Source organism: Styela clava, chromosome 6 (assembly GCF_964204865.1).
Source record: "Styela clava chromosome 6, kaStyClav1.hap1.2, whole genome shotgun sequence".
In the NCBI taxonomy this organism is placed as follows: Eukaryota; Metazoa; Chordata; class Ascidiacea; order Stolidobranchia; family Styelidae; genus Styela; species Styela clava.
This window is the reverse complement of record NC_135255.1, coordinates 2,686,169-2,700,071: the sequence shown is the minus strand read 5'-3', so window position 1 is coordinate 2,700,071 and position 13,903 is coordinate 2,686,169. Positions and strand designations below refer to the sequence as shown.

At 38.1% G+C, this 13,903-nt stretch overlaps 1 protein-coding gene across 1 annotated transcript; it reads left to right on the top strand.

Moving 5' to 3' along the window:
- The first annotated feature begins 6,551 nt into the window (after positions 1–6,551).
- LOC144424434 (uncharacterized) lies at positions 6,552–12,854 on the top strand. Its single transcript, XM_078113775.1, has 4 exons — positions 6,552–7,136; positions 7,397–7,530; positions 7,769–8,010; positions 8,835–12,854. The coding sequence occupies exons 1-4, from the start codon at positions 6,979–6,981 to the stop codon at positions 12,852–12,854; spliced, it is 4,554 nt and encodes a 1,517-aa protein (XP_077969901.1). The 5' UTR covers positions 6,552–6,978.
- The last annotated feature ends 1,049 nt before the right edge of the window (positions 12,855–13,903 follow it).

Genomic DNA, 13,903 nt, shown 5'->3' with positions numbered 1-13,903 from the left:
TCGTCGTCCAAATGATGATCTGACAAGCGAGTACGAAATTTAATCTAAGTGTAATGCATTTTAGATAAAGCTGCTCAAGGCCATATGTTCTTCCGAACGTGCACATTACACCTTTTGCACTAACGCACAGATGAGCTGTGGCGCAGTCCCGGGGTCGAATTTTCAACGACTCGTTTCGTAACGAGTTTAACATTTAAACCCTTAACAACTACGATTTTTCGTTCAAGCACTTTGAAATGCTCGACCCGTGTAGCTCCGTTTTCCAGACATTTTCAAATTTTAAAAATCAAAATTAACTCGAACGACATACAACTGACGCTACTTGTTACATGAGAAGCGCCGTACATCAGCGCTTGTCACCACATAAATCCGTGTAGAGACAATAATAAATTTGGGATTAATTTTTGTTTAATTTTTAAATCGGGTCGGGTCGTTCAAGGGCCGCAACAAATTAGCTGGCGGGCCGCATTTTTCCGACCCCTGGAGTTGTGTTTGTCTGGTTTCCTGTGGTATGCTGTTTTTTAGTCATAGCGTTTGTGGTTAGATTGTAGAGGTTTTATTACGGCATTGTCCGCTTTTGTGTCACCTCTTTGCGGACCAGCAGTAACCTTTCCGCGGACTGGCGATGGGCCGCGGCCCGGTGGTTGCCGACCACTGATCTAGACAATTGAGAGGCGCTGGCTGTCAAACTGGGCGATTGGAGGGCGCTGACATCAATACGGGAATTAACAAGAAGAATGATATTTTATGCCATTTACATACGCATACGCTTCCGTCTCCATGCACTGCAGGTTCGTTGTACTGTTTCGATAAAACAGCTTCATTTTACTATCAACATGTGAAAAAAACAGCTAAAGATGTGAATAAAACAGCTTCATTTTACATATGGTGCTTTGAAGCGGTAGTGTAAGTACAACAACACCCTTATGTTATAATTTTGGTTTTGTTAAGAGCAACATGTGAGGGCATCTGATTGAACTGACGTACGTCAGATAGAACCATCTCCATTTGCAATTTAACTGGTTCATTTTTATTTTCCGGGCCTTTAAATAATAAGGCTACATAAGTAATACATAAATTGGCGAAAAGCAATTTTCTAGCCTGTTGTTATATCATGTTGTGTCTGACATTGTTTAATGTCGGTTTATCATTCGTGTAGCGGGAGTTCAAAATATCGAATACAGTGACTTATGCAGCATATTTAACTGATTTATATTAAAAACAGTATTATACAGCGTGGTCCACAAAAAACGAGACCATTAATTTCTCGATTACTTATACGAAAATGGAGTGAATTATTTAATTTTGTCTACACTTGAACTTCTGTTTGCGTATGTTTGTACCCAAAAGTGTTGGAAATTCTAAGACGTTTTGGACAAAAATTATGTTGTACCCAGAATATGTTCCAAATGCTCTCCTCATTCTTTTTGCAACATTGTCAATCACTCTTCTTTCGGTATTTCTCTATTTAATTTCTGCAATTGCAGCCTTGAGTTCACCAATCGTTTGAGGATTGTTCTGAATCAAATTGTCCTTCGAACTTTCTAAATATCAAAATCTGAGAGGTTTCAATCCGATAATTAAAATCTCCATTGGATGTCACTGCTGACTTCTTTCTCAGGATACGGAGGGTCACATCGGCATGCTAGAACCACTGCTGATCACCTCTATCAATCCCTCAAGTAATGTCCAGATTTTCCCCACACAATAGTAATGTTCTGAACAGTATTCACCGTTTGAACTCTTTCATTTCCATGTCCTGATAGCAGAAGGTGCGCTTCAGCAGAAAACTAAGTGAGAGGTTCGAAATTTTGCGAAACTTCTGAGTATAATCATACGCAAACAGAAAGTCAAGCGTCAATTAAATAATTTTTTTGGAGATAGTAAAGAAAATTTTGGTCTCCGTTTTCAGGTTAACCCTGAACCTCCAGAAGCGAAAATGCACCACTACTTTTGGGTTTATACTTTCAAACTCAGGTTCAGTGTTCCATCTGTTTGGGAACAATCAAATTGAAATATCCTCACGAGGGAGATCACGGATAAATCCATGGTCAAAAGTTTTTTTTATTGCTCTTGCCAGCTCATTCTCGGTAGAGCGAGTATTTAGTTCAGTGACCGCACTTTTACATATCGAGAAAGATTCCCTCGACAGTGTCGGACGAGGAGACTCAAGACTGTTTTTGACTGAAATTAAGCCAGATATTATCAAGCTGGTGGCATTCCACTGGGCTCCACCCTCACATTGTACTAATGATAAATGGATAATAAAGTTGCTTTGACTTTTTTTTGTTAGGGGGGCGTTTGCTAGGGAAAAAGTCGTCCAAGGGGGCGCTGGCAGAAAAAAGTTTGGGAAACACTGGGCTAGGTGTTTCAAGTTAACACTTTTAGTATGGCGAAAACAAATGATTATAAATATATTATTATATATATAATAAATAAAAGCCAATATGTTTAAATTATAAATTTATTATAGTTGTTTCGCGAGTTCAAATCCAGGGACGAACAATTATGTGCGAGACGATTAAGTCGCCTTACAGTTACAAGTCCATGTGCCTGGAACAAAAACTGAATAACTACTTTTAACCGAACAAAGTTCGACATTGTTCTGAATCTAAGTCGTATTTTCTACCTAGTATCAAGATGTTTACATTCACATGCATGAAATACGCCATTGCAGTTATATGAATTTAACACAAGTTAAAAATGGCCAAGATCATATATATATGTATAACTTCATAGTGCCAAAAAGTGCGCTGTTATAACACCTGTAATGAACAACTTTATATAGATGTGATGCTGAATTTTGAAACGTGCAGAATTTGGTATTATCAGGGATAGCCGATTTTTGTAATGTTAGACTGCAGGGATCGGGAACGTTTTTGGTCAAGAGAGCTATAAAAGGTACATGTTTGCAATTGCGTATCCGTGCGAGCCATATATTATTTCTTCACTTAATCAGGCCTGAAATATTTACTCAAAAGTCAACACATACAATATACATTAATTATGACATTTTATGTTGCATGTTGTCGGTGCGGGACTTGAACGGCTGCTCATATGCATCACAAGCTGAAATATACGATACTCATCACCCTTCTTTCGTTTAGGCATTTCTGTAGTATTCTGAAAACTAGCTTCGCTAGTCCGATCCGATCTAAATATGACAAATACTGCAACCAGTACTTACAAACGAACGAAAATTTTTTCTCCATTGCTCCGCGACGCGACCGTGATGTCACAAAATATCTTACAGAATTCCTTAGTTTTGTCACAATGCCTGTCTGGTAATAGACCTAATTCATTAAAAACCCATCCTACGCGCAAAAAGAAAAGTGATGTAAAAAAAACAATTTTAACATTAGCTTTTATGGGGAATGTGATCACCAGAGCAGAAATTTTGCATTTTTTGTAAGAGACCGAAGACTTATCGATCGAAAGTTAGGGGATCCCAAAACAGCGCTCTTACTCCATAGTGACACCTTGTGTCCCATCACTAATTAATTAATAACTCGCTAATTATACGACATAATTCGCCTAAAATCAAAAGGCTACTGGTACAAGATATGATGGATGCACATGCAAAATCTGCAGCAGATCCAATCTCACTTTCGTGAGATATCGCGTGCATCTAACAGACAAATACCTATCAACATACTTACCGATTAAAATCGATAAGTAATCAAGCGTATTCTAGTCTTTTATTTTGTAATTCTGTAATTACGGATTTAAAAGTTAATTCTGTAATTTTGGTCTTCAGACAGTCAGTCTGCTAAATGTGCCTTTGTTCTGTTGTTTAAATTATTTTATTGGCAATTGGTTTTAGTTTATATAGACTTTACTCATTTTACTGTTTATTTGGTTTCCGCAAGCATCACTCCACTGCTATGGCTGCTAATGTTTTGGTACACAAACTGACCAAGGCCTTTGAAAGCAAACAACATGCAATTGGAATATTTCTTGATATTTCAAAAGCTTTCGACACCATTGACCATTCCATCCTTTTAAGTAAGCTCTATCACTATGGAATTAGAGGCGTCCCATTCAATTGGATCAGGAGCTACCTGCAAGACAGGAAACAAATTGTGCAATATGACAACTCATTCTCTACAAATATTTGTGTCATGAAGCACGGAGTTCCACAAGGATCTTTACTTGGCCCATTATTTTTTCTAGCTTACATTAATGACATGTCCAGGTGTCTGAAATCCTCTGAGTCGATCATGTTTGCTGATGACACTGACTTGATTCTTCATGGGAAAAACCTTGAAGATCTACTCACAGTTGCGAACCAAGAACTAACCAACATTCATAGCTGGATGTTGGTTAACAAATTATCTCTTAATGCTAACAAAACTAAATTTGTATTATTCCACCCAAGCAAGCATAAAAGTGTGAGTTGTTCAAAACCACTACTGCTCAATGACAATGAAATTGAAAGAGTGAAAGAAATAAAATTTCTAGGAGTTATCTTTGATGAAAATCTATCATGGAAATCACAAATGTTGCATGTTATTGGTAAAACAAAAAGGAACTTGGCAGTTGCTGCTAAAGTATCCCAGTGCGTTAATCAATCAGCTTTACTAGCAATGTTTCAATCTCTACTACTAAGTCATATCCGATATTGTAGCTCAGTCTGGCTCCATGGTAATAAAACACTTGTCTCGAAATTGCAAAGCATTTGTAATAATTTTTTAAGAATTGTCTTTAGGAAAAGTAAACGTGAAAGCGTAAATCATTTCTATAAATCGCTAAATATACTCAAGGTTGAAGACATAATGAAATTTGAAGTATTATCATTAGTTTATGATTTTCATGACAACTCATTATCAAACTGCTTTGACGACATACTAACCAAAACCACCTCCAATCGAAGAAGTAATTCCAATTTATTTATACCGTTTATGAGTAAATCTGTGAGTCAGCATGCCCTATGCTATAATGGACCTAAGCTATGGAACTCTCTCCCCTTGAATTTGAAGTCATTAAAATCCAAAAAATCATTTCAGAAACAAGTTAAGTCGTACTTGGTATCCAAATATTAAAAGTTATTTTCCCATAACCACACTGATATATATACTCTTTCGTATGAAATTAGCTACAACGTTTTGATAGCTCGGACACAAAAAATATTGAACCTTCATGAATGACCATGATAGAAAGTTGGGACACTCTTCACTTGCACATACTTATTTTCATGAAAATATTAAACAGCTACAATATTGCTATTGCTCCTGCAGCTGCTGATTGTTGTTGAGCCGGCAGTTAATCTCTCTCCACCTGTTCTACATCTATTGTTGGTGTGTCGGGTTCTGTAGCATGCACAGCAAATTATTTTATTTATTTATTTTTCAAATGGCTGTTTACACTCTGACATCTGCATGCGCATGTTCCCTTTTTGCTCAACGTTGGATTTTTGACATTACACATGCATGATCTTTGTTTCTATATGGGTGGTGTGATACCTTATGAGGGTTGTAGACCGTATAGTTTAGCTCCTGTACCTATTATTGTAATTAGGCGACCAGTGGAGATATATTGGATTCTCCCCTTCATTTTAATTTGTTGTGGTATTCTATGATTTGTTTTGTGTGTATACAAAATTTTATCCTAGGTTGAAGTTCTGCTGTGAAGTTGATGTGAAGGCCAACATACGAATGGTCAGTGTGGTTTGAGAGTTTCTGCATGGTTTGCGAGGAATTCACCCTGTGTCCCAACCATATTTCAACTCTGGTCTTTGAACTAGCGTTTTATAGATAGATAACTAATAATCAATATCTACTCGAAATAATAATTAATTCTAAACAAAAGTGTAGGGTAGTGCTGTTTCCAAATATGTAACCCTTGAATATCCTACTCGCAGATTTGTTTTCTGTTTTTCAGGTCGTTCTGTGATGATCAATACAATGGCTAGTTTATTGAATATAAATGGTGTCTACAACAACAAAATTCGCAGGCTGATGTCTCATCCACGATAAACTTGAACCTATTACGCCATAATAATTAAATGAAGAAATGATCCTGTGAAATAACAATACTAATTCCTTTATTCCTAATTCCTTTATCCTTGCAGAAGTCAATATCTAAGAATGAAAAAAAAAACCTTATAACCTTAGCAACCAACATATTCCTATACCCTGTCTTTCTACCCAAATTAATTATAATTACTCATACTTATAAAGTTACTGATAGATTTAAATACTTATTGCAATCTGGACTACAATTTGGCAATAATAGGCTCTAGTTTGGGCAATGAAGTGGTAGCCCACCTCTTCATGCACCCAATTCTGGCAACTTTGGTTGGGCATTTTGGCATTTGACTCCATCTATAATCAGCTTGACAATATATTTAGGCCGCGAGCCGAGGCCATTTATCTTTCAGTTTCGTGGCGCACATAAGGTAACTAACCGAAAATGATTTTAAAATGTTCCTTAGAAATTCAGTAACTAATAATGCCTTGTTCCCATTTCCAAAAGTTGCACATTTAACGGAAAAAACACTTTTACTACAAGAAATATGTGCTATCATCTGTCCTATATTCTCTGCTCTTCCGGCAACATTGGCCAATGAACGCAGACTTCTGCGTGACGTAACACATAACTTTCAATCAGCTGTTCGCGTGCGGATGAATCTCAGTTTTATCGCTCAGTCTTGTGTTAGGTTGGGTGCGGTTGCCTTTCCATCGTTTTTTTAGTTATTATTAATTGAGTTATGCTAAGACGGTGTTAAAAAGTATAAGTAAGGTGTTATACACTCGTAGATTCTTACCATGGATAGCAATTTTAGTTGTTAAATAGGCTTGTAGGGCAACTTCAAGGACTGAAGGAGGACTAGACCTAGAAAGATATAAAGTTACGGCATCACAAACAAACAAAGATATTTCCATGCTTGTATGGAAGGTTTAGAATTAATTTATTGACGATTCTTGAGTATTCAGCAGACCCTTTAATATAGACTACAGTATATTTGAATGAAAAATAATGGCCGTTTGTGTGATGCATGTTTGTAAGAACGAGGGGAATGTGACCAATTTTACTGATGTCAGTTGGTCTAAATTTATAGAGTCGACAAAGACCTGGGCAGCAAAGATAAGTCATGCAGGAGTTGAAAAAGATGTAGCGTTGGAAGTGATTGAAAGGTGAGAATTCATGTATCACTGTATTGACTTATACAATGACAGTTAATGTTTTAAAATATATATGTATGCAGGGCAGGGACTGTGTGATTTAACGAGATTCAGTGTACACATAATCTTTTATGCAAACACTACATGACTGTAGTACCGTACATGAGATAAAATGCATTATGTATGAGTGGTTTTAGTCAGTGTTTAGTGGTATTTTTATTTGTCGAAAAACACTCATGTTGTTCAGAATATGCGTTTCTTCCTCATTTTAGATACTTCACTTCAGAAGAAAGTGGCAATGTTCCACCCATTCCACCTAATGCAGGCTACCATCGCTGCTGCTATCAGCGCTATACATGTAAAAATAAAATGGGTCGAAGAAAAAGTCACAAGGAAAAGCGTAAAGGTATATGAGAATCATAACAATTGCATCAGTTTAGCTACCGGTACCGCTAAATCTTGTCTGAGGTTTTGTTTGCTCTCCTGATTTCAAGACCAGTTTTTATTTATTCATTTTTACAAATCATTTTATTGCCAGTCATGCTGATTATGGAGTCTAAATAAACTTATACTTACACTAAAATGTGATGACAGACCGTGAGTAGCGGACAATTTGGTAATTGAAAATGAATAATTTGTTTTAGCCGAGGAGCTTGATCCTGACACACTCGCACTGCCTAAAAAGATGCTACGCTCTTCTATACCAACAAAGGGTTTGAGAACGATTGAACGACCGCATATTTTTTCCGTAAAGTGTACTATATGTGGAATTACGAGATTTAAACGCAATAAGGTGACTGGGAAGAGAGTATTAGAGAAACTTACTCGGTGTCAGACATTGGAAGCAGGATGCCTTCTCGAAGCAGCAAAGCGAAAAAAAGATGAGGTGAGTTTGAAATATCAACCTTTACATCCATCAGTTATGATTGTGGTGTAGTCACCAGTAGGGCTGTCCAAGTGAATCAATTATTCGAAATCGAATAGAATTGCATACTATTCGAAGCGTTTTTCGGCCAATTTGCGAATCACTAAAATATGGTACATAATGCGCCTCACGACCACCTTTGCACGGCGTTTTTCACGGAGCAAGCAAAAACCTATTTCTATCGCTTTCTTTGCTGTAAAAAGATGTCTCTCCTATTGCCCGGTAACATGTAATTATCCATTTCATGCATGGCCATAAATGAAAAGTTATCGAAAACAAAGATTTGAAGATGACGTTTTTTAGTTGTTTATCATTTTGCTGAAAATTACACAAAAAATCTTGAGTTAGTAATACCAATGATAACAGGATTTGCATGCCCTATTAAAACTGAATCCATTAAAAGTGAGTAAATACCGTAACGGTGAGAGTTCGTGCAATTTCAAACTCTTAAAACTTGATAGTATTCGAACCCCTATTTTTTTGACCAGTTCAAAGAGGCTTGTGATCTCCTTTTATAACTCTGGAAACATAGTTATGCAATATATTACCAATAATTTGAGTGTAACTGCAAATACGTTATCACAATATCGAAGAGGAAGTTTTTATTGTGCAATAGAGACAAATTTAGGATTGCACAATAATATTCGGTTCGATTCGAGAAAAATATTCGGTTTGATTCGAATCAAAAAAGTATTCGATTTTGAACAGCCCTAGTCACCAGGATAATGTTTCATTGATAAGCTTTTATATTCCTCGTTAGCTCATGTTGATTGTATCAATTTCAGATTTTACTACTCCAACTACGGGATGTTGATCCGGTTGCATCCGAAGTCCGGTACCATTCAAGTTGCTACCAAGGCTATACTCGCTTCATGAGAAGAAAGATAGAACAGTCAGGGTCTGTGGATACGCGGTATGCTACTGCATTCAAAATGTTTTGTGAAGAATTTATTGTACCAAGGATAATTGTGAACAAGGAGATATTTCGGTTAACATTCTTAAACACCCTCTTCAAGAGATACATCGAACAGTTTGAGCTTTTTGATTCTCCTGGTTATCGTACCTCCAACTTGAAAGAGCGTTTAAAAAAAAAATTTCCACAACTTGCATTTATACGGTCCAAAGAGCAGACGTGCAGTGATCTGGTGTTCGTGGATACCATTTCAGTTGTTGATGTCATTGAAGAAAAAGAAAACACTGCCGATCATACTGTCACATACACTGTTTCGGAGGCAGAAATGGAAGACGATTCTGAGAATGAGCAACCAACATGTTCGCAACCATCCGCGCCTCCTGCAACTAATCCACAGCAAATATTTGCTTCTGCGATGTATCTCAGAAATGTTATCAATGACCATGACCCTTCTTTTCAACACTGGCCTCCCACTTCAGAGCACTTCGATGATAATGCAGTGAAAAAATCTGTACCAAAGTTGCTGGTTCAATTTATTAGTTGGATTACTGGGTTAATCTTTGATCCTTTTTGTGTAGAAGTAGAAGAAAGAATGTCAAAAAAAATCTACTCCATCTGCCAGGATATTGTTTACCTATCCAAGGGCGGAAGAATGCACATGCCCAAGCACATGTCACTTGCTATGGCAGTCCGTCATTTGACTGGATCAGCCTCGTTGATTACCCTCCTCAACGGTCTGGGGCACTGTGTGTCCAATACTCTTGTTTTAGAATACGACACTGCTCTGGCCACCTTACAAGAGCTGAAGGGTCCCATCTCTATTCCATCATGTATCAAATCAAATCGGCCTGTGACGCTTGTGTGGGATAATAACGATTTTGGGGAAGAGACATCTACTGGAAAGGGCACCACTCATAATACTAATGGTATAATAGTACAGAGAACTATTCCTGAATGTGAACAAGTATCTGGGTATTTGGAACCTACAGCAGGACTTTCACGTGATAGAAAACGCTCATTTCAGCCTTCATCTTCTGGTCTAGTTGCATATCGTGGACAAAAGAAAGCCGCACCGCAACAGATTGATGAGAGCGTAGTGACAACTAGATGCAGTTTTGTGGTACAGGAATATGCCCGAAAGCTTGACCAGGCCTATATTCTCACAAGGATTCCAGGGGACAACGAAGAATCTTTTTTTCCTACATGGACAGGATTTAATACAAAGCTGGTGCAAAATGTTCCCCTTTTATCATCTGTGGGATATTTGCCTGTAATTGATGCAAGCCCTACAGAAATGGACACAGTCTTGACTGTCCTGGAACGAAGTGTTCAGATTGCAGATAAACTCAAGTTGCAGACAATAGTAATTGTTTTCGATCAGGCTATTTATTCTAAGGCTCAGACAATACGGTGGCAGACGGAACTATTTAAAAACAGAACCGTTCTTCGACTTGGTGAATTTCACACTGCTATGACTTACTTAGCTTGCATAGGTAAGTGGTTTGGCGATGCAGGCCTTCGTGATATAATCATCGAAGCAGAACTTTGTGCAGAAGGTTCTCTCACTGGGGTGCTAAGTGGACATCATTATAATCGAAGCGTAAGGTGCCACAAGCTGATTTATGAAGCTCTTCATCGTCTTAGATGGCAGTCTTTCCTAGAGGAAATTTCAGAAACTGATTACAATCTTGTGAAAAAAGTCATATCTGACTTGAAAGAACATTTCCCTTCGCATATGTATGCAGAAGTTGCTGTCTCACCTGAGTACAACACTGTGTACCAGAAATATGTTGGATTTATCAAGTCAAAATCAAAATGCCCAACTTTCAGGTTCTGGTCTTCTTACCTTGAGATGATTGAAATTCTTCTTCTTTTTCTGCGTGCCACAAAAGAAGGGAACTGGGCATTGCATTTGTCTGCTGTCCGTGCCATGTGTCCATGGATGTTCATCACTAACCGCAACAAATATGCCCGATACTTACCAATATATTATCTTGAGATGATGTCTCTTCAAGAGACCCACCCAGATGTTCATAACATGTTTGTAAATGGAGAATTTGTGGTTCAGAGACAAGCACGCTATGGATTTTCACAAGTTGCATGCGATATGGCAATAGAGCAAACGTGCAACAGAGATACAAAAACGAAAGGTGGAATGGTAGGATTCACCCTCAACAAAGGTGCTTCTCAGAGGTGGATATTATCACACCCAGAAAGGGCACAAATAACAAAGGCATGCTTTGGGTATGCTGGGAGAGACTCGCAAGGGCGTGATAGGAAAGATCTTGATAAACCTCATTCTGTACGAGAAGAATCAGCCATTTGTCGCATTATTGAGTGTATGGAAGGTTTTATAAACCCCTTTTCACGTGAATCTGAGGATCTTATACATATTGTTTCAGGAGTCGTAGTTCCCAAAGTAATTGCCAGTGATATTATGACTGCTGAAGAGAGAGGAAGATTCTGCTTCACTCAGTTCTGCAAAGATCGGCTTTTATCAAACAAGAAAAGTTTTCATGATACTATAAGTAATTTGAAATTAAAATCGTTTTCAAGTGTTGGAAAAATAATTAAGACCAAATGCAGTCAAAAGGAGATGGATTTAAAGTCTGAAAGAAATCTGATGGCGCGTCTTGCAATCATAGGAAGAGAGAGAGGTATCAAGATTGAGGATTTGCTCAAATACTCTCTTGGCCCTTTGCCCTTGTCGTTGGCATACACAGACGGAGGCCTAATGAGGACATCCAAAGCAAAACTGATGCATTACCTCTGCGAAAGTATACCATCTTCTATTGCTAAAGGATTACCAACCGAATCAGTTTGGATACTAGATGCAATGGCTGTTCTACAAAGCATCAACCACAGGAATATTCCCAAAACATTTGGAGATCTTGCCGCACTATACCTTTTGAAGTTGGTGAAAATTGCCCAGGAAAGTTGTGCAAAGGTTGTGCATCTTGTAATGGATAGATACCCCTCAATAAGCATTAAGAACGCAGAAAGACATCGGAGGGCTAAGCATCAAGCTGTTTGCCAAACAAGAGAAAATGAAATTTATTCAGAGAGCCAGAGGATACCACTCCAGTGGAAAAAGTACTTATCCTGCGGAAAAAACAAGGAGCTCCTGATGGAATTTTTTATTAAATCTTGGAGTCAGAATGTCCAAAGTCTTGACTTCACACTGTTTATCGGCTATGCGGAATCTTGTCTGAAAATTTGCTTTGCTAGTACATCGCATACTCCAACAATTGCAACAGTAGATGAATTGGAATGCTCTCATGAAGAGGCTGACACCCGTCTAATGCTTCACGCTAAGTTTGCCGCTAACTCTTGCAACTCTATAGTAATCCAGTCACCAGACACGGACGTGCTCATACTGTGCATTGCAAAATATGACAATTTGGATTGTTCTCTTTGGTTTGAAACTGGCGTTGCCAAAGGTAGACGGGTTATTGATGTTGGTGCCATACATTGTTATCTGAGCCAAATCCACCCATCGGCTCCAATGGCTATGGTAGGAGCACATGCATTCACTGGCTGTGATAGCGTGTCCTCCTTTTATGGAAAAGGAAAAGTGAAGCCCATCAAACTGGTGTTGGAGGAGTCAAAATTCATTGAGTTTTTTGCTCAACTAGGAAGATCTTTTGACGTTAACGAGGCATCAATGAATAGAGCTGAGGAATTTGTTTGCTCGCTGTATGGAGAGAATATGAAAAATGTAAACGATGCCAGGGCACGTCTTTTCAAAACAGGCAAACACATGGATCACACCCTTCCACCCAACAGTGATTCACTAAAGGAGCATGTTCTGAGGGCAAATTACCAGGCAGCAATTCATCACCTTTGCCTAGAACCAAATAGGCCGCGAGCCGAGGCCCTGAAAAACGCCTAGAAAGTGAGTTTCGTAGCGCACATCTGGTAACTATATTTATTCTTCAGTTTTGTATCAAAATGAACATACTGAACGCATTACAGCTTGTTCCCACTAACGGAAGTTGCACATTTTCTGTAAATCAGCCTTCAAAAATCGTGATGCAAAAGTTGGATATCAAGGGGATTCCCCGAAAATCAATGATCATAGGCTTAAAACGACAGAGCATGGAACGTCGCTTTCATTTCATATATGCCATCGAACGCATCAATTTTTTATGCGATAAGATCACAAATTATCTCCTTAAGCACAAAAACACAAGTTAATCGGTTAAAACCCTGGTGCTAAATTCGATATAAGGTGGTTCCCAGAAAATCAATAACCATAGGTTTACAATACAGCAAAAGAACTATGCAATTCAAGAGCCCAGCTGCATTTAACACTAATGTATTTCTGCAGCGTTTTGTCTGACCAAAATCAGCCTCCCTCGCACAAGCAACAAAGAACGGTATAAGATGTTGCATTTATTTTATAAAAGCCATCAAGCGCATTTATTTTTATGCAATGAAGTCACAAAAACACTAATAATGAAAAAAGAGAAATTGACACTGAAAAGTCAAGAAAATTGAATGAATGAATGACACTATCACATATCTGTAAGAATCTAATAAATTATAATTTCAATATCTAATTCATTTTCATCTGTCTCGGTTTCGAAAATCGACTTTTCCTCTATTAGTTCACACTGGTTTTGGCAGTCAACACAAAAACAAAATTCTGTACAATTGAGGTTGTTTTTGGCACATGTGCATAAATTATTTTGGCACCTATTCTTCTTGCACTTGCAGTTTGCCAACTCAAGAACTGATTTGGGGGCTGGAAGTAGATCCATCCATTTAACTTGCAAAACGCCATCATCAAGAACCCATCCATGGCCAATAGGTGAAGGAATAATTGGCTTTTAGGCCGCGAGCCGAGGCCATTTATCTTTCAGTTTCGTGGCGCACATAAGGTAACTAACCGAAAATGATTTTAAAATGTTCCTTAGAAATTCAGTAACTAATAATGCC